Source organism: Salvia hispanica, chromosome 6 (assembly GCF_023119035.1).
Source record: "Salvia hispanica cultivar TCC Black 2014 chromosome 6, UniMelb_Shisp_WGS_1.0, whole genome shotgun sequence".
Taxonomy (NCBI): domain Eukaryota; kingdom Viridiplantae; phylum Streptophyta; class Magnoliopsida; order Lamiales; family Lamiaceae; genus Salvia; species Salvia hispanica.
The window spans coordinates 39,514,857-39,534,754 of NC_062970.1; the positions used below are offsets into that span (position 1 = coordinate 39,514,857).

Genomic DNA, 19,898 nt, shown 5'->3' on the forward strand with positions numbered 1-19,898 from the left:
ATAACCATAAGATTAAGAAAAATAAATGGCCCAAATTTGGTCTCTAGTTCGGTCTTTAAGAAGGGTTCGACATTGATCACAACTCTACACTAAAGAATATCTGCAAATTTTTGAATTAATTTGTTCTTTACTTTTTAATAAAACTAGTAATTTATTTTGATTTTATAAGCAATCATGATTTGAGCGCTAATATAGTTGGATGACTTAGGGCATCCACAATGGGACACCCTAAACGACGCCCTATGCACCGCCACGTCAGCATTTTATCCTCCTCCTATTCCACCTGCAGTGGGGCGGACTATAGCCCGCCCTAAGCGACGCCCTAAGCATTTTACTTCTATTTTGTATTTATATTTTTAGCTTTGCAAATGTAAATAGAAATAAACATATAAAAACAACAAAATTAAAGGGAAATACTAAATTTACTTAATTATTTTCGAGACATAAAATTTTTGCATTAAATGCTTTTAATGCTATGGAGTATGTGAATTAAATGATGAGTGATGTAAGTGCATGATTCTTTGTGACCTAATTGCGTTTTGGAGTTGAGATTGAGTTGAATAGTCAAACTTGTTGATTATATGACGTGGCTATTGAATAGTCAATATTGTGGAGAATGTGACGTGGAGGTGGAATAATAAAAAGGGGTTGAATTTGTGATGTGACCGTGTGAATATTCGATGCCGGGTGAAATAATATTGTGGTGAATTATTTACTATGAATAAATCTCCTATATATGGGAGAAGGGATTATTTTATTGTATTATTTGATCCCTTATTTATTCTCTTCCATGAATAAATATAAATATTCTAGCATATCTTACCATATCTAAGGAGATCTTGCCATATCCTATTTAAATTAGGATTTGAATTTAAATCCTAGGCATAAAATCGCTTACTCCATATTTATTTGGGAGGATTTATTTTTTTTATTTATGCTCCGTAATATATTTTATTCTACTCCGTGAAATACCAAATTAAATCATAGGCTAATTAAATAGCCTAAAATTCGAAACCCCCTTATTTCTCACTAGAATTAACGCCACTCTCCCACCATATCTTTCCAAATATTTATTTATTTAATTGTGGGATTATAATCTTGAACTCTATAAATAAGAGACAAAACTCTCTCTCAATTTTTCTTCTACTTTTCTCCAAGATTTCTTCATCTTTTGAGAAGAATTCAAGTTGAAGCCTCAAGACTTATTGAAGAATCAAGATTCTACTTTGTTTCTACCGTTCGTTCTACCGAGAAAAGGTATTTTTATATTAATCTTTTCTCATCTAACCGACAAATCGGTGTTCTTGAACCCTCATGCATATATATTTTAAGTGAAAAGAGGAAACAATTGATGAATATGGGATGATGTGTGTGTTCGTGTGTGTGCGTGTGGATGTGTTGAGGAACACTCATGCATGACATATTTTGATGATGGATCTGGAGTTGTGGTGCGAATAGAAAGTGATATGATAATCATGCCATGATTTTTGAATGATAATTAAAACGAATCGATGGGAAAAAGGGAAACGTTAGGAACATGCATGATTTTGAGTAGATGATTGTGACTTACTTGTGATATAAATAATTTAAAGGTGATAACTCGCGCTCTCGACGTGATAGAAAGAGGAAGAGCGTACTTGTGATCTAAGGAGTCAAGGTGGGCTTTATTCACTAAACTCTTTTATTACCAAAATATTGATTATGGTGTTATAAGGGTGGATTAAAATGTTATGTCATGCCTATGATTGTTTTGGTTTACGTTACATTATTGAAACTTAACTAAAATGACGTCACATTTAGGCAATTTAACAATATTCAACATATAATTATACGATAAAAAAAATTTATTTGTTCAATTATAGTTTATATTAAACAATGTTAGTATCAAATTTTTTATGAAATGTAAAATTAGAATAAGTGAATATACATTTACATGCATATTTGAAATTTGGTGTGCAAAATTAGAATTCGATAAATTTAAAGTTTTACCGCAAAAACCTTTTTTAGTATTGAAATCACAATCAGTTATCAGACATTTTTAAAAATATCTAATGACCTCTCGATCTCCAAGTCGAAGGGTGACATCAATTTCTCTAACAAAATCGATGATAGGAAAATTTAAGGGATGGTTTCAAATTTAATTAATTAAATAATAATTATTATTACTATTATAAAAAGAAATAACAGTTGAAAATTATTAAAAATATTCTTCGGAAAAATCGAATTTCTGGGGCATAGGTCCCGCAATTGTGTTTGAATAACCGCAGTTCAACTCAGTGAGTTTGTCAATTTCTCTGCTGGATTAGAGGAGTACTACTCCGTAGTTTTTATCAGGCGTTGTATGCCGTGGTCTATGCTTACACAACCATCGAGACCAATTGTTGTAACTAGTAATGGAAAGTTGCAGGTCAATTGATTCAAGTTTCTTTCCTTTATATGATTTGTAAGCATTGGTGAAATCACGTTTGAGTCAAAAGGAGATGAATTCTTTGCTTCGATATAAGGTAATTGGGGGGCCCCTCTGATCGCCTCATGTGTTTTTATCTATCTAGCCGCCCTTTTCTTTTATTTTTAAAAATCAAATTCTGCTCTGAATATGTTTGAACTCAGATCAATTTACCCAATTTATGTTAGAGAATTGGGGTTGTGTAGTTGATCAACCCAACCAAACATTAACCAATGAAGATGTTGGGGAGTAGAGCAGTTGATCATCCCAACAACGAGATTAATAATAATAGGGGATTACCATTAAACAATGAAGGAGAAGGGGGACCAAAACAAAGAAATTGGATTTGTAGATATTGTTGGTACAGTGTAGGTGTAGGGCAAAGATTTTTGCAGACAGTATTTTGGGGAATCGGCTGTGCCTCCTCCTCGATTCCCATCTCCCTCTTCCAACATTTCACTTTTTCACACTTTGTTTTATTTTATTTGTTTTTTAATTGCAAAAAGTTGTTGTAACAGAGTGTACATACAAAATAGGGAGGTTGGCGTGTAGTGCTGCTCAATTCGCCACAAGCAAACCCAGACAAAACACGCTGCCACACCCCATCACTCTCCCCCCCTCTCTCTCTCTCTGTATGTGTGACTCTGAATCTACACCCCTTTCATTCGCACTCAACATCTGTAGCACCAAACGTATACACCCCCGCTATTATCTGGTTTGTGTTTTGCGTTTCTTCATCCCTTTCTTGTTTATTTCTGCATTTTTTTCTTTTTTACCTCTTTATTTTGGATTCTTGAATTTTATTAGTGTAATGCTCCTTTATGTTTTCTGGGAAATTTTAGATTTTTACTTCTGATGACTGTGGATGTGGTGATTAAATTGCTCTGCTTTTGGAATTCCTTACAGATGAAACCTAGTAATAAAGCTCTGTAATTTATAGTAGTACTATTTATGTTGCTGTGTGTGTCTGTGAATTTAAGTTGGTTCAGTTGTTTTATGTAAGACCAATGTTTTGCAGGCAAGAATGAACGAGAATGAGCAAGTGGTGCATTACATGGACAGCAGCTACTCTTACCCTGTCTCTGAGGGTTATGTTGATTTCTTCGGCGGTGTGCCAACAGTCCCTTTGAATTATCTCAACTTCGCCCCAATGCATGATCTGGTATACTGTTATGTTGCTTTTCTCATTGTTAAGGAAGAGTTACTGCATATATGAATTCAGTATTTAGTTTATTATCAGTGTTGAACTTTGTTTGCGATGCATAGTATTATTATTGTGTTGTTATGCATTTTCAACTCTATCTGCGTTGGATTTAGATTTAGTAGTTAGTACAACAATGAATGTAACTTCGTGTTGTTGGGGCTGATGACATTTGCCAGTCTGATTAATGGAGGGTTTTTAGGGATTAAGTATGCTGTCTTACTAATTACTATCAATGGTTGCATATAAATCCAGTTTTGATACACGTTCGGAATGTACTCTATGCTGAAGATGAGTTCTTGAATATTTGCTATGCCGGGGATTTCTAAGTAGCAAATATCTCCGACTAAGTTATTGAAAAGCATGAAGTATTGGTTTTGAAACTTTTCTTTTGAGCAAGATCGTATGCTTGAGAAGATGTCTGCTTTGAAGTAGAGGATATTCCTGTTAACTGTAGTCATTATTATTGGTTACCTATTCTATTTTCTTTAAAGGAGTTTCTGAATGCATTTGAATATGTCCCTATGGTAGTCTTGATTTTCTTTTGACGATTCTATTCTTGAATTTATAGTTTTGACATTATTGTGGTAGGTTATAGAAGTATCTAAAAGCATTTGAGAGTTCATTCTATCTTATGAAACTATTCATTTTCATTCAGGAAGCTTTATATTGGTCAATGCATATGAATTCATATAAATATAGACAACCTAATCCAGAGGGTATCTATTATGGACTCTATGAAGACAATGACCTTGCCCCAAGAGTGGATTCTAACAGGAGAGTTTGGGAATATTCTTCAATGACAACCGCAGAAGATCCTATAACTGTAGATATACCACCTGAACAAAGTGTGGTTTCTGAAGTGCATTCTATTCCCGAGGAAAGTAAGTTCTTAGAGCACAGGTTGAGATGAAACACAAACACCAAATTTATTACCTATGAGCAGGATGAAAAATCATTTACACATCTAGTGCCTTTTTTCTTAAAACCCAAATTATTATTCCAGTCTTGAGTTTAGCATGTTCTTATATTATTCCCCAAATACGCAGGATTACCAAATGATCAAGATGCTGCCAGTGATGAGGTTGGAATTTTAGCATATGCTCATTCGTACACATTTCTACTTTTTTCAATAGTAGTAGTAATGTAAATGCAAACTGGCTGATTGAGAACTCTGAAACATGTTACATATCCTACGTTTCTAGTGAAGTGAGACACATTTGTGAGTTTGAGACTAAGCCCCTGAAATAATTTTCACAAGTACAAAAATGCTTGCAAAATAAATGAAAGCAGAATTCTGCTAAAGTTTGATTTTGAACTTATGTTTCTTGTATGTGTTGCTGTAGGTTGCATGGCAAGATGATATTAACCCCGATACCATGACGTATGAGGTATGGCATAAACATTTATTTTGAAATGTGGATTCCTCCCTTCTTAATAACTTTTTCCTTGTAAGCTTGGCACTTATGAGTAAGAGAAGTACTGACTCTAGAGTTATGTTTAGTGTAGAATTTGTTCATGGAGTTGGGCAATGGAGGATTTCTGGGAATAATAGGAAACTATTTCAGTGTGCTATAGTTATAAATTTATATTTCGGAATACTAGTTTGATCTTTGTTAGGTATTAAGGAAAATTAGAATTGGGATGAAGAATGCAAATACTCTTCAGAGTAAGCTGTTGAGTTGTGTCGTCTCACAAGATTAAATGCTTAATATTGACAAAAAGAATGTACGTGTGGTGTTATACCACTTTTCAAAGGGTTTTGGACTCTTGCCTTACCACCCCTACTGAATTGTTGATCTGTTGCCATTCCTCTGTAGGAACTACTTGATTTAGGCGAGGCAGTGGGAACTCAAAGTCGAGGACTTTCCCAAGAGCTCATTGATCAACTTCCGACCTCAAAACACAAGTCTGGCGGAATTTTCTCACGGAAAAAATCTGAAGAGAGGTGACATTTTATGAATGATACTATTTTTTTTTCTACACAATTGTAGTGATATTATGTACAGGAAGACTTTCTCTCTTTTATGCACTACCTTACTACTTCCCCAAATTCCTTCAAATATTCTTTTCTTCCAAGTTCCAAATCATTATGGCAAAACACTTTTTAAGACAGGATCATTACTAGATTTTTTTTGGTTTTTATTCAGAGTCCTGAATTAAAGTGTTTTCATGGTTTCCTGTGGGAGAAACAGATGTGTCATTTGCCAGATGCGATATAAAAGAGGGGACAGACAAATCAATTTACCGTGTAAGCATGCTTACCACACCCACTGTGGCTCGAAGTGGCTTAGCATCAACAAGGTACACTTCGACACCATCTTTAAAAACTCGAGTGTGTTTTCTGTATTACTATATTAATAGCAGATTCCACTTCTTTCCAGACATGTCCAGTATGCAACACTGTGGTATTTGGTGATCGATGATCAGCACACAAATTGAGTGAAAGTTCCATAGAGAAGGAGCTGTTTATTGCACATTTATGCTCTCTCTCACACATAGAAGCTATGCAGAGTGTACTAGTGTGTAGTTTAGAAAATCTACTTATATTTATTTAATAGAGTGGCATCCAATTTTTTGTTTTCTAACGCTCAGAAACTGCAACCCACAGTTGCTTAAATTAAATGCTGAAATTAACATTAGTTTCACCCACAATTTATTCCTTTGTTTATTTACAATAAGAAGTGACAACAGTATTCAAGCATCTTAGTTCAAAACATTGCGTAAAGTATACATTCTTTGAAACTGCATTCGAGTATAACTGTAATTTGATGAAGCAGCTCATTTTTATTTTTCTTTTTCTTGTGTGACGAAATTTTAGTTGGAGCAAGACAAGAGTCCACTATTCGATCAATCTTTTTCTCCATGTGAATTCTGTAACTTTCTATCTCTATTTGCCTATCTAAGACAGCATGGCATGAATCCCTTATAATTCAAGTTTTAGGCTTATTTATAGGTGTTACCGTGTTAGGAAGTTGAGTGGGCTTTTTATACGAAAATGTACCATCTTTGTCTCACGGTAGTTAAGTCTGTTCTTTCTTTTATTTTTAGTTATCCTAAGGTAGTCTGAGTCATTTTATCCTCTTACGTACTTTACTTCTTGAGTTCTTTCCCTCTTTTAGATTTTACTACTTCTCTCTCTTACTTTATCATTACTCTTCACTTTAACTTTAACTTTAACTTTTAACATATTACTTAATTTCTTAATACTCGTGTCCGAAAGAAATGTCCCAACTACACCGAGACGGAGGTAGTATTAAAATAGCCCAAAATCTTGTCAAACCCATCTTAAGCGAACTACGAGGTAGGAAAGTCCGACACATGGTCCATATGACGTGTATTTCTCTTCTAACCGTGGATCTTGTTGAGGGATTGTGTTCTTGGTATTGCGCTTGTGAATTGTGTGTTGTATATTCTGCATCAATGTCACACTTTATGCAGACCATGTACTATGTTCATCCCTAGTACGCGAGCCATGTTTGTTCTAGCTTGATTCCACCTCTCACGCGGACTATGTAGAATCTCTAACCATCCACACGATTTCACATTGGTTGTTCATTTTAACTCTAATGTACCCAGTGGCGGACCTAATTGGTGTCATGGGGGATCCCCGGAACCCCCAAATATTTTCATTATTAGTATGTATAATATATTCATAGAAGAATAATGTTAGCAGATGAGGTAGTAGAGTTGGTGGCAACTGTGACTTGGAAAATTGAGGGCTAGTGTCTAGGGCTAGTGTCCGAATTCAAATGCTGAGCTAGGCATTGTTTGTGGTTTTTGATGCTACACAGTTATTTAATAGTTCATTTTATATTTTTTAACTTTAGTAAAAAAAAATTACTTCTTCATTTGTATAAATATTAAGTGATGATATTTACAACTCATTTGTATATTTTGTAAAATGCAATGCACTATTTCATACTTTTTCATATCTTTTACTTTATTATCTCTTCATTTCTCTTACTTTATTCTTTCCACTTCACATATTAAATATGTACTCCCTCCGTCCCGGATAATTCGGATCACTTTGACCGGGCACGGATTTTAAGAATTGTAATAAAAAGTGGGTTGAAAAAGTTAAGTGGAATGTGAGTCCTACCTTTATATATTAGTTTTATAATAAAATGTGAGTAGGAATGAGTTAGTGGAATATGGGGTCCACTACCAAAAATGGTAAAAGTGAAATGAGACAAATTATGTGGGACGGACTGAAATGAAAAACTGGGATGAATTATCCGGGACGAAGGGAGTATTTCTTAATCTCCGTGTCGAAAAGATATGTCTCTTTTAACATGGAACGAATCTTTAGGGTTCATATATTAATATTAGTTAATTTAGTTTGAAAGTTATATTTTGTATTTTAAAATAAATAAATTTCTTAATTATTTCGGTGACGACAATAATAACATATGCAACAATTTTTAACTATAGTTTGGACCCCACTAGAAAAATCCTGCGTTCGCTACTGAATGTACCCACGTTATATAAGTACATGCTTACGTGGTACCTTATTTGAGCATCATTTGTGAACGCTCTTTTTCATTTATTATAACGTTTGCATTAGCCTTTTCTTTTTATCCATTTGGTTTAATTAAAAACTTAAAAAGTTACTCCCTATGTTCTATAGTAATGGAGGTAAAAATTTTCGGTACGGAGATTAAGAAAAATTGTGTTAGGTGAATTAAGTAATGAGAGAATAAAGTGGAAAATGAAAAAGGTAGAGAGATGAAGAGAGAAAAAGTAAGAGAGAGTAAAGTAGTTGTGGAAAAATGTGTTGACTTTTACTAAAAAAGGAAATGACTCTATTACTATGGAACAGACGGAAATGGAAAAACGCCCCTTGTAGCAAAAGGTGATGCGGTCACCCTGGCCGCCCCCACACCCCGGCCCGACAGTTTGTGAGGGGGTTCAATCAGGGTACACAACGGCCCGTTAGAGAGGAGGCCTTCAACCCACTGTCCCGACAGGAGCCCATCTCCCAAGGCCTCACACTTGTGCCTGAGAGATGGAAGCTCCCACACGCCAGTAGTGGGATTCGAACCCAGCTCCTTGTAGCAATATCTGCTCCCCCGGAACCAACTACGCTAAGCCCCTGCGGGCTGGAAAAACGCCCCTATTACTATGGAACGGAGGGAGTATTATTGATGTCGTTAATTTTATAAAATAAAAAAAATGAAAATATTAAAGTAGACTTAACAAGAATACTGCTCACATATAAATGCTATGTAGCTAATTGGTGCAACATGACAAATATTATTAATCTAAAGTCAAAGTGTCAATTGTAGTATACATTGTGAAAAAATGTTGAATAAGCAACTTTTAAAAGGTGCGTGATCTTTAAACAAGTAACAGTTGATGCAAGGTTATAATGTCAACGCATTACAAATACGCCTAGTTAGTTTAATAACTGTGGCTTTGCCTAATTTGATCAACAAGGTGATTTACAGTTAGGTTACTAAATAAATTTTGCCTAACTTTAGTACTACTTTAATTAATGAAGTATGAATTGTAGTGAAAGAAAAATACAGCAAGAATGAGTTGAAGAATTAGGGCATTGTGTGACGCCTATAAATAAGTGAAAGTAGTTTTGCATGGAATAGGCAGCCATGGATCTCAAAACAAGGAATATTTTGCCTCTATTGTTCTTGGCAATGGCTGCTACTACAAATGCATTTCTTGTTTGTATTCCACGTCCTCCAATTTCCCTTTCATTCCCTTTCTCGATTCCAATATTCTGCCCACCACCACCTACTCCATCTCCACCGCCGCCTCCTCCATCACCGCCTCCTCCATCACCACCTCCTCCATCTCCACCGCCTCCATCACCACCTCCTCCCCCACTTCGATCTCCACCGCCTCCTCCATCACCGCCTCCTCCATCTCCACCGCCTCCTCCAACACCAGTGATTTTGCCACCACTACCACCACTGATTCCTCCGACTCCAGTCGTTTTGCCACCACTACTTCCTCCGACTCCAGATATTTTGCCACCACTGCTTCCTCCGACTCCAACTCCTGCTCCAGATGTTTTACCACCACTACCACCACTGCTTCCTCCGACTCCTGCTCCTGCTCCAGATGTTTTGCCACCACTACCCCCACTGCTTCCTCCAACTCCTGCACCAGATGTTTTGCCACCACTACCTCCACTGCTTCCTCCGACTCCTGCACCAGATGTTTTGCCACCACTACCTCCACTGCTTCCTCCGACTCCTGCTCCTGCTCCAGATGTTTTTCCACCACTACCCCCACTGCTTCCTCCGACTCCTGCACCAGATGTTTTGCCACCACTACCTCCACTGCTTCCTCCGACTCCTGCTCCTGCTCCAGATGTTTTGCCACCACTGCTTCCCCCGACTCCTGAGGCTTTGCCACCACTACCACCACTGCTTCCCCCGACTCCTGAACCTTTACCACCACTATCTCCAGATGTTTTGCCACCACTATCCCCATTCCTTCCTCCGACTCCTGAGGCTTTGCCACCACTTGCTCCAACTCCAGCGGAAGGATGAACCAACAACACTAAATCTGGTTCGCATGACTATTACGTCCTGCACCTCTACTACTAATCTACTATCATTCCACACAATAAGAAGCCATGTGCTTCCGCCATCAATGTATCATCACAACTTAACCAGATTATTTAAACACTTGTACCATTATATTACTACATTATATTTATATATCATCCGCGTGCTTAACCATCTATATATATATATATATATCATCATGGTAGTGATATATATTGTACAAACTCCAAACTCCTCAACACAGTATCAACATAGTAACACAATGTCAACACAGTGTAAAATTTCAAAATTTTAATGTCAACACAGCATCGACCGTTGACACTATGTTGACATTTTTTGTTGCTGTTATTTTGTCACTTGTTGACATTTTTTGTTGCTATTATTTTGTCACTTGTTGACATTTTCTAACGGTCCAGATTATAGTTTGGAGTTTCTACAATACTTAGAGTTTGTATTTGATTACATCCCTATATCATCATGCCATATTCTTATACAGTTATACTATATTTTAAAAATTAAATATGCCGAATTGCCACGAGACGAGATTGACCAGTTTTCTCGAGAAAGTTTGCATGAAAGTTGAAAAAACGAAATACTATTAGTAAATCATGAAGTTTCAAATTTACTCAATTTTTCATTCATGTACAAAACGACGTCTTTGGTGATTCTCAAAACAATGTTATTAGTTAAAATCCATAAAGAAAGGAAAAAAAAGTATTGATTTAATTCAAACATCCTTTTATCAAAAGATATCATTTTGTATATTGATAGGAAAATTAAGAAAAACTAAAATTTTATAATTTAATATTTTATTTTCAATTTTCATGAAACTAATTTGAATATAACCAAAATCCATTATTTAAATGAGTGTTATGTACTCCTTTTGTCCTACAAAATTTGTCTCAATTTGAAGAAATTGTTTGACTTTGTATTAAATGGGAGTGTGTAGTGGAATAAGGCTTTCACATTAAGGAGATCGAGGGGTGTATTTAATGTCTATTTTTGGAAAGATTTCAATTGGAATAAACTTTGTGTGACGGATGGAGTATTATTTAACTAGAGTAAAAATGGATATATACTACTCATTTTCAATAAACTTAATGCATGGTTTGTTATATACTCCATTTACTGAATAATAGTAGTAGTATATTTCGACTATCGGGAGCATATTCGAGTTTAACGATACCCACCAGCTTTAAATTTTAAAGTAGATAATATTAATTTATTGCCAATAACTTTGTACTCAATATTTTTCATTAAAGATAAATATAATTAGAGACATTGATCAAAAAAAAAATTCCAGAATTACTGAGTGCGTGGTTTAAAGCTAGTAAGTCAACTTTGTTAGACTAAATACTAATCAAGTACGTATTATATACTAATACCACTAAGTCTAACAATAATATAAGTAAACTGTATTTAATTACCGGCCAAACTACATTAAATAAAATAAAGGGTGACAAAGCCAAGAGTTAATATATCGGAGACTTATCACTTCAAATTGATGAATGATGCCTATAATTATAAATATGGAAATTCATTCCTATTGCATCTCATGGAGTTATTAATTAAGTCCTAGATCATATTTATAGATATTGGGGTGCGTTAAAATGCTAACTTTTCTTAAATTGTTAATTTGTTAACCCATCAACGTAGGATATTAAAAATGTCAACACGATCGCATTAAAATGTCAACACATATTTGTGTTGACATTTAAATATCAATGTCAACATAATGTATTAAAATATTAACTTAAGTTTATGTTGACATTTCAGTACCATCGTATTGACATTTTCAATATATTGCATTGATGAGTTAGTAAGTTAGCAACTTAAGAAAAGTTAGCAACAAATCACACTCCTATAAACATCATTCTAACTTAAAAAGTTAATTGTAAGAGATGATTGAGAAATGTAAAAAATTATGATTTAATTAGTCATTTTTCAAGTTATTATAGAATTGATTAGAAGCCAATTAAAATAAAAATTATTTTAATTATCTTAGTTTTTTCTTTGTTTTTTATAATTACAATATTAAATTCAAAGATAGCGTTACAAAGAACTCAAATGTGACGGAACCTGATATTTAAACAAAGCGTTGAAATTTAGAAAAAGGTACTCCCTTCGTCTCAATTATGCTGAGACACAATTTTTGGGCACAGAGATTATGAAATTGTGTTAAAAAGTAAGAGAGAGGAATAAAATAAGAAAGATAAAGAGAGAGTAAAAATAGATGGTGGAATAAAGTAAGAGTGATTAGATGTTTTATTTTTTGTTAAAAAAGAAAATGACTTAACTTAGTTGGGACATCCCAAAGAGGAATACAACTCAACTTAGTTGAGACGGATGATGTACTAATAGATCATGAAGCTTACTTACCTTAAGAGCCGGTGTCTCCTTTCACTCTGTGTGTAGAAGCAACGCTTTAGGCTTTAGCGTATAATCTCTCTGTTTAATTAAAAATGAAATATTTTATTTTTGGATTGTCCAATAAAAAATGAAGTGTTTTTCTAAAATTGAAATAACATCTCTCTGTTTATTCTCTCTTTATTAATTTATAAAATAATCCTACCTGAAATCTCATGCCGATAAATAAATATTTCATATTTAATGAGACGAAGAGAGAGTATTAACAAAAGAAGGTGGATTGGGTTTGGACCGAAACTTTTACTGATGACGACGACGAGGAGTAGAGAGAGGCGGGGCTCGTGTGTGGAAGCCCGATTTTTTTTTATTATGTAATTTTTTTTATTTAATGTAATTTTTTTAATCAATGTACCTTTTTTATTTAAATGAAATTAATGAATTTTCCCGTATATGTCTCATAAATTTATTTCCATAATTTGTCATAAATTTAATTCCGTAAATTGAATTATTTTTATTGCGGCTAGCCTATTTGCTTAAAATGATGATGTGGCAGGTGGAATTTTAGTGCTGATGACGTGGCAGGGAGAGTTTGCCCCCAATTCGCTCTCATCGCCCTTTGGTCCGTGAATGTTGGAGGGAGAGTTTGCGTTCGTCGATCCCTTCAACCCACCTTGGTTACCGGCTAATAGGGGCGGACGCAAAAAATTGTTTTGTTTGAGGCTGAAAAACAATTCAGAAATTTGAGAACATAATTACCCCATGTTTTGTTGTGATAATAGGGGTTTTTGCATAACGATTAACACAAAATACTGAAAATTCGATGATGGTATATGAATGAAAAAATGAATTACGTAATTGAGTAGGGGCTAAAGCCCCTTATTAACTCCATGTAGTTCCCCTCCATTGGTTACCAGTGAGTGGGTCCGAACAATTAAGCCCTTCCTAGAGCGGCAACTTAGTCTACGTTGGTTATGTCCTGTTAATAACAAATTCAATGTTAATGCGATTTATATTTTTATCTTATAAATTCTTCGTTTACATCATATTTTTTGTATTTGAATAAAATGCAATAACTAATATGAGAAATACGGTGATAAAATTTCCCTATATGTACTAATTAATTAGATTTATACTATAGATATGAAACTTTTTAGCTTGAAAAATTAAAGAAATAATTTCAAGATATTTTTTCTCTATTTCAGCAAATTATAATTTCATGTTATATTTTTATTATATGAACATTATAAATACGTTTATTTTAAATATAAATTAATCAAAATATATTTGCAATAATGTCACATAAAAATTCAGATTTATTTTGGTATTATAGTTTTTCTTTAACGAAAAATGTTACGTTTAATAAGTGTACTTTTTTAATATTTAATTAAGGGTACTGAGAGACCGAAAGTTCAATTCACCTAAAATATAATCTAAATAATGTGTAAAATAATTTAATCAATATTAGTAGTGTTACTTTTGCTTTCTAGGTTGAGGTTGTGAGTTCATAATTAGGGGGTAAACTATCACTTCTTTAGTTTAATTTGCACGTACAAATAAGTTATTGATGACGGGCTACATATGGATCTATTTTAATTTCTCTATCTTAAATAGCATGCACTTCTTTATTTGCTCCGGCTTAACTTCTACTGTACAAGTCAAAACCTAGCTAATGTGCTCTTTATTAATTAATAATCTTCGAATATACTTTGAAAAAAATTAATTAAATGATGAGTCTCAAAATTTAGTTATTGGTTTTTGCATGATGCTTAAAAATAAGTTACTATGATCTTACAAGGTTTTTTTTTTTATATAAAAAAATGTTAATATATCCTTATTAAAATCTGTATGATCTTACAAGGTTTAGATTAGATGATATGCACAAGTACAAGGTAGCTATAATATTTGAAGCTATTTATATAAAAATATTTCAGTTATAAAAAGCAATACTTGTAAATTAAACTTAGTAAGAATTTCCGGTCAAATTTAATTCAATCGGTTATACATATATACGAAGCAAATGCTAATTTTGAGCACTATTTCAAATTTCGCTTTTTTGAGCTCATTTAGTAGTGTAGGGATGGATTAATTTAGCCAGCCCTACATATGAATAGCCATTTATAAATAAATAAAAGTAATTGAAGCATGTTGGCCTCTATATAAATGGTCTGAAATTAGTGGAATCAACAACAAACCAAGCCCTATCTGTTGTTAATTAGCCAACAAAAATGAAATTCAAAATATGTGTTTTATTAGTAGCTATTTTGTCGATGTTGGTATCAAGCATTGAGGCAACTTTCTTTTTTCACATGAAGCACTGCATAGAATGGCCTATTTATTGGTCTCCTTTTGATCACCGCGGCCACCATGGCCACCACGGCCACCACTACAAAATATATTGTCCACCACCACCTTCCCCTGAATACGAATCACCACCACCACCACCACCGCATCCACACAAACATAAACATAAACATAAGCCACCACCACCACCACCACATCCATACAAACACAAATCGCACAAACACAAATCACCACCAACAATAGAAGCTCCTTCTCCGGCACCAATGAACATTCCTCCGCCTACTCCGGCTCCCTTAGAAGCTCCTTCTCCATCACCAATAGCCATTCATCCTCCTCTGCCGCCTTCCCCAGCACCCATAGAAGCTCCTTCTCCGGCACCAACGAACATTCCTCCGCCTACAGAAGCGCCTACTCCGGTACCAATAGAAGCGCCTACTCCGGTACCAATAGAAGCGCCTTCTCCGGCACCCATAGAAGCGCCTTCTCCGGCACCCATAGAAGCGCCTTCTCCGGCACCCACTGCCATTCCTCCACCTACAGAAGCACCTTCTCCGTCACCTATAGAAGCGCCTACTCCAGCACCAATAGAAGCGCCTACTCCGGCACCCATAGAAGCTCCTTCTCCAGCACCTATACAAGCTTCTATTCCAACTCCGGCACCAATAGAAGCTCCTTCTCTGGCACCTATGGCGATTCATCCTCCTCCGCCGCCGACAGAAGCACCTTCTCCGACTCCAGCTTAAATTAATTTGCATCACTAATTATCCTTTTTCAGTTATGCACACTCCTATTATGCTTGCAACATTGTCAATTTACTAGCCTTTTCTTTGTTTAACAAGCATTACTCAATAAATAAATTTAACTTGTTTCAAAATTATATTTTTAATATCATCTATCGGTCTCCTGAAGCAAATTACATGATTTTATTCAAATTTTGTTGCAAAAATAAATAAACAACAAATAAGTACTTATATTCGTACAGATGAACTAGTACTACGTACTGATTATAGTGGAGTACTACTACTTAAAAAACATTTATTACTAGTACTATAAAATATGTACCGTAGAAAATATTATCGATGTGCATATTTCTGTATAATGTAATCTAGTGTCCATATTCAAACCATACGCAATTAAGGTCGTTTTCCAATTCTACATAGTAGTATGACGTAATCCACGTCCATATATCTATTTATCACCTCACCTCCGTGGATATGGGTGTGACTTGTGAGTTGTGAAGGGAAAAAGAATTTTATGTTGTCTATTGTAACGTTCCAAACATCGTGCTGAATTTTCAAAGTGGATGGATGTTTGGGCATTTATTACTACTCCTATAATTTTTATTTTAATCAAATCATAAAAATAATATTACATACTTAAATAAGTAAGAATCGTGAACTGTGAAAAAGACTATTTAAAAAAATTAAAATAAGAATACTGAAAAGATATTCTATTTTCATTGTTTATAAAATTTCTAGTTACCTTTCTTTTAAAAAACACATGAAAATCCGATTAGTTTCGTTGCACAAATTATGCCAAAGAAAAAGACACGGTATTATATATTCTGTATTAACATGTTTTTCAACCCCTTTTCTCGTATACCAGTCGCCAAATATATATAATTATAGACCTTATGAGTGGTTTTGTTTTATACTTATTTTTTATCTAATGAAGTACTTCAAAATTTATTAATGAGTCATTAACTCTAGATTCATATATTAATTAAAAATCAAAGTTCAATTTGTTAATTTGTCTATAAAACTTCAAATAAATAAATAAAAATAAAGCGACCTATATTTTTTCATATAATTTATAAAAGTAATATTGTCAAATAATAAATTTTAAGATATTTTAAATCAAACCACATACATATAAATACTCACATAAAGGGTCATCTTCTAATGCTTATAGCACCCTAATCCAAAATTGAGACCAAATCTACAACCTTAAATTTTAAAATGAGTGGATGAAATTAAATCTTACGAATCTCAATAAATAGTAGACAAAATATCAACAAAAGGGTAATATCGTCATTATATTATCATATGATTATTTTTGTGAGTGTTTTTTTATATTAACATAGTGTATTACAAATATCAACAATATGGCATAAGGATATCAACACTAGTACAAAAAAATATCAACACATATTTATTGAGATTTTTACAAGGTTTTATTGAGATTTTATATGCATTATATTGAATTTTTTTGATATATTTGTTGATAAAAATCTGGTTATCAACATTTACGAAAATTAAAATAAAAAATATCAAGTTTCATCATCTGAACGTCGTCGGAACATATGCAATTGTGATCTCGTTGGAATCCTTATAAAATTATCTTTAATTTGATATATTTTTTGCTAAAAAATAATTTAAATCGAAAGAGTTACGCATATTTAAAGTTTTAAGATGATTTTAATGAAAGAAAATTGACATTAATACCTCTTATTTTTATTTAACAATTTTTTTAATTAAAAATATAATCCATGTAGCATTATTTCAACCACTACATCTCCTAATCTAATGACTAAGATTTGGTTTTAATTTAGAATTGGTAATTAGTTAGCAATTGATCACATGAGATATGCAATTATGTAGGTAGAGGTATCATGATATTTTGTAGGGGAAAACTAATACGTCATATTCTTGCACATTATAATATATTCTATAATAAAATTTCATAAATCAATAAGGTAAAATGGCCTTGTGAGGATACAATATCAATATAATTTTATCAATAATAATAAACATTACTTTCTATAGTGAAATTAAGGCGGTCACTAGTTGATACTCCATTATGCAGTAGCAGTAGCAGTAGGTCCTCCTGCATAATACAATGACAAATATATATATATATATAGGGGTATGTTAGGGTCATAACAGCATCTCAGCGTAAAACACAGCACAAATCACAGCCCTTGGATCCTTAGATTGGATGGCTGTGATAAGCTACATTATTATACTAAAAATGTACATTATTCGCCGAGGTACATTATTAGAATGGAAATGTACATTATTAGACTAAAATGTTACATTATTATCATATGTACATTATTAGGCTAAAAATCTACATTATTAGATGACACGTGGCATTAATCTGACCGTTAGATCACACGATCCAATGGACTGCAAGTGTTTTAAGTTTTACTCATACTTAGCGTTTTGATATGAATACATCCCTATATATATATATATATATATATAGAGTCCTATTATCCACAAATCCACTCTTAAAGACCGAACTAGAGACCAAATTAGGGCCATCCATTTTCTTAAGCTTGTGGTTAGGATTAATTACAATTAATTTAATATTTTATTTAATAAAACTTTTTTATTTTATTTATTTTATTTTATTTTTTATTTATTTTTATTTTTATTTATTTTTTATTTATTATTATTTTTTATTATTATTTTTTTTTTAATTTTTCTTATTTTTTTTCTTCAATAAAAATTTGTCGGAGTAAATAATGAACTATATTCAGTAAATAATGAACTAAATGAAGTATGTAATGAAGTAATTTTGACATGTTATTGAAATACATTAATGATACAACAAATTTTAGTGTTAAACGTAAGCGGTAGTAATGAACTATATTCAATAAATAATGAACCAAATGAATGTTAGTAATGAAGTAAATATGACATTTTATTGAAATACAATGTTAACTGTGTTAAACGTCAAGCAGTAGTAATGAAATTATTACTTCATTCCATTAGTTTAATACTTCATCTCGTTAACTTATTACATTTTTCAGTCATGCTATTACTTCATTTCATTAGTTTATTACATCATTCATTTAGTTTATGACTTCATCCCGTTAATTTATTACTTCATTCAGTCATGCTATTACTTCATTCCATTAGTTTATTACTTCATAATGTGTTATGACATAATTATCTTTCAGTTGAAGTAAATTCGGTATATAATGAATGCGAAAATTTACTTCATAACATACGTTCATTTAGTTCATTATGCAGTCAGGGGCGGAGCCACTATATAGCCAACTGGGGCATTTGCCCCTCCACACCCTTCTTTTACTATTACATTTCTATAAGCACATTTCCAATTATATAGATCAAACACACTAATTGCCCCTTCTCAGATCTATAAAATTTTTCTATATGCTAAATTTTTGCCCCTCCTTAAACATAATCCTAGCTACACCCCTGTATGCAGTGAATATAGTTCATTATACACCGTATTTACTTCAATCGAGAGACAATTATGTCATAACACATTCTGAAGTAATAAACTAATGAAATGAAGTAATAGATAGCATAACTGAATGAAGTAATAAGTTAATTACCACCTCTTGACGTTTAACACAATTAACATTGTATTTCAATAAAATGTCATTTTCACTTCATTACTAAAGTTCATTTGGTTCATTATTTAGTGAATATAGTTCATTATGTGGTAAGTTGAATTTAGTTGTAGATGAAGTCAAGCGGAATATTTATCAATGCTGAAATCCATAGAGACCAAATCTGCCGGCAGCACCAAATCTCGGCGGCAGCATATCTCAACACACTTTTGCTAATTTTATTAACTTCATCTTTTATTCACTGGACACACTACCCTCAATTATTGATCTAGACTTTGATAGAAAAATAAGGCTGGAAATCGCCTATATATAGTTGCTTCATTGATTCGTTGGTCCATCACTTCATAAAATCAATATCTCAAATGTGTTTATAGCTTTTTACCTAAGGTGGCCTAAGTAGTAGTCTTGGGAGCCTACTGAGTAGTAGTATTACACAAGCTTATCGTTCAAATTAAATTAATAGCCAAACCTATACAAATAAAGTTGTTATTGCCTTAACTAATCTAGATTAATAGTTCAAGAATAAGTCCTATATAAATGGAGAAACATTCATCCATTTATGCATCCAGTGAGTTCATATTCGAAAATTGCATTACTACTTATAACTAGCAAGTAGTGGAGAGTAAAATGAATCTCAAATTTTGGGTATTTGTAGTTCTGTTATCTATGTCGTCCATCACAACCATAAACGCTACTTACTTTGATCATTATTACTGCAAAAAA

The 19,898-nt window shown here is 33.2% G+C and overlaps 3 protein-coding genes across 4 annotated transcripts; all 3 read left to right on the plus strand.

Moving 5' to 3' along the window:
- Window positions 1-2,297: 2,297 nt before the first annotated feature.
- LOC125196493 (E3 ubiquitin-protein ligase BIG BROTHER-like) lies at window positions 2,298-6,302 on the plus strand. Of its 2 annotated transcripts, XM_048095024.1 has the most exons (9): window positions 2,298-2,504; window positions 2,965-3,161; window positions 3,465-3,608; window positions 4,306-4,531; window positions 4,697-4,731; window positions 4,994-5,038; window positions 5,468-5,595; window positions 5,843-5,951; window positions 6,032-6,302. In XM_048095024.1, exons 2-9 carry the CDS (start codon window positions 3,081-3,083, stop codon window positions 6,071-6,073), a joined length of 810 nt encoding a protein of 269 aa, XP_047950981.1. In that variant the 5' UTR covers window positions 2,298-2,504; window positions 2,965-3,080; the 3' UTR covers window positions 6,074-6,302. The 2 variants fall into 2 exon arrangements, with proteins under 2 accessions (XP_047950981.1, XP_047950982.1); XM_048095025.1 differs by lacking the exon at window positions 2,965-3,161.
- A 2,946-nt stretch (window positions 6,303-9,248) lies between these two features.
- Window positions 9,249-10,358, plus strand: LOC125193704 (vegetative cell wall protein gp1-like). The gene is made up of 2 exons (XM_048091571.1): window positions 9,249-9,878; window positions 9,981-10,358. Exons 1-2 carry the CDS (start codon window positions 9,257-9,259, stop codon window positions 10,160-10,162), a joined length of 804 nt encoding a protein of 267 aa, XP_047947528.1. The 5' UTR covers window positions 9,249-9,256; the 3' UTR covers window positions 10,163-10,358.
- Window positions 10,359-14,750: 4,392 nt separating this feature from the next.
- On the plus strand, window positions 14,751-15,725 carry LOC125197171 (vegetative cell wall protein gp1-like). Its single transcript, XM_048095880.1, has 2 exons — window positions 14,751-15,270; window positions 15,319-15,725. Exons 1-2 carry the CDS (start codon window positions 14,773-14,775, stop codon window positions 15,589-15,591), a joined length of 771 nt encoding a protein of 256 aa, XP_047951837.1. The 5' UTR covers window positions 14,751-14,772; the 3' UTR covers window positions 15,592-15,725.
- Window positions 15,726-19,898: the final 4,173 nt, after the last annotated feature.

Bases quoted from the DNA above. Each gene is read 5' to 3' on its own strand.
- LOC125196493 (XM_048095024.1), top strand. From the start codon at position 3,081: ATGTGTGACTCTGAATCTACACCCCTTTCATTCGCACTCAACATCTGT. The intron at 3,162-3,464 runs GTTTGTGTTTTG...AATGTTTTGCAG, and splicing joins TACACCCCCGCTATTATCTG to GCAAGAATGAACGAGAATGA. The intron at 5,039-5,467 runs GTATGGCATAAA...ATTCCTCTGTAG, and splicing joins CCGATACCATGACGTATGAG to GAACTACTTGATTTAGGCGA.
- LOC125193704 (XM_048091571.1), top strand. From the start codon at position 9,257: ATGGATCTCAAAACAAGGAATATTTTGCCTCTATTGTTCTTGGCAATG. The intron at 9,879-9,980 runs ATGTTTTTCCAC...CTCCTGCTCCAG, and splicing joins GACTCCTGCTCCTGCTCCAG to ATGTTTTGCCACCACTGCTT.
- LOC125197171 (XM_048095880.1), top strand. From the start codon at position 14,773: ATGAAATTCAAAATATGTGTTTTATTAGTAGCTATTTTGTCGATGTTG. The intron at 15,271-15,318 runs ATAGAAGCGCCT...TCTCCGGCACCC, and splicing joins AAGCGCCTACTCCGGTACCA to ATAGAAGCGCCTTCTCCGGC.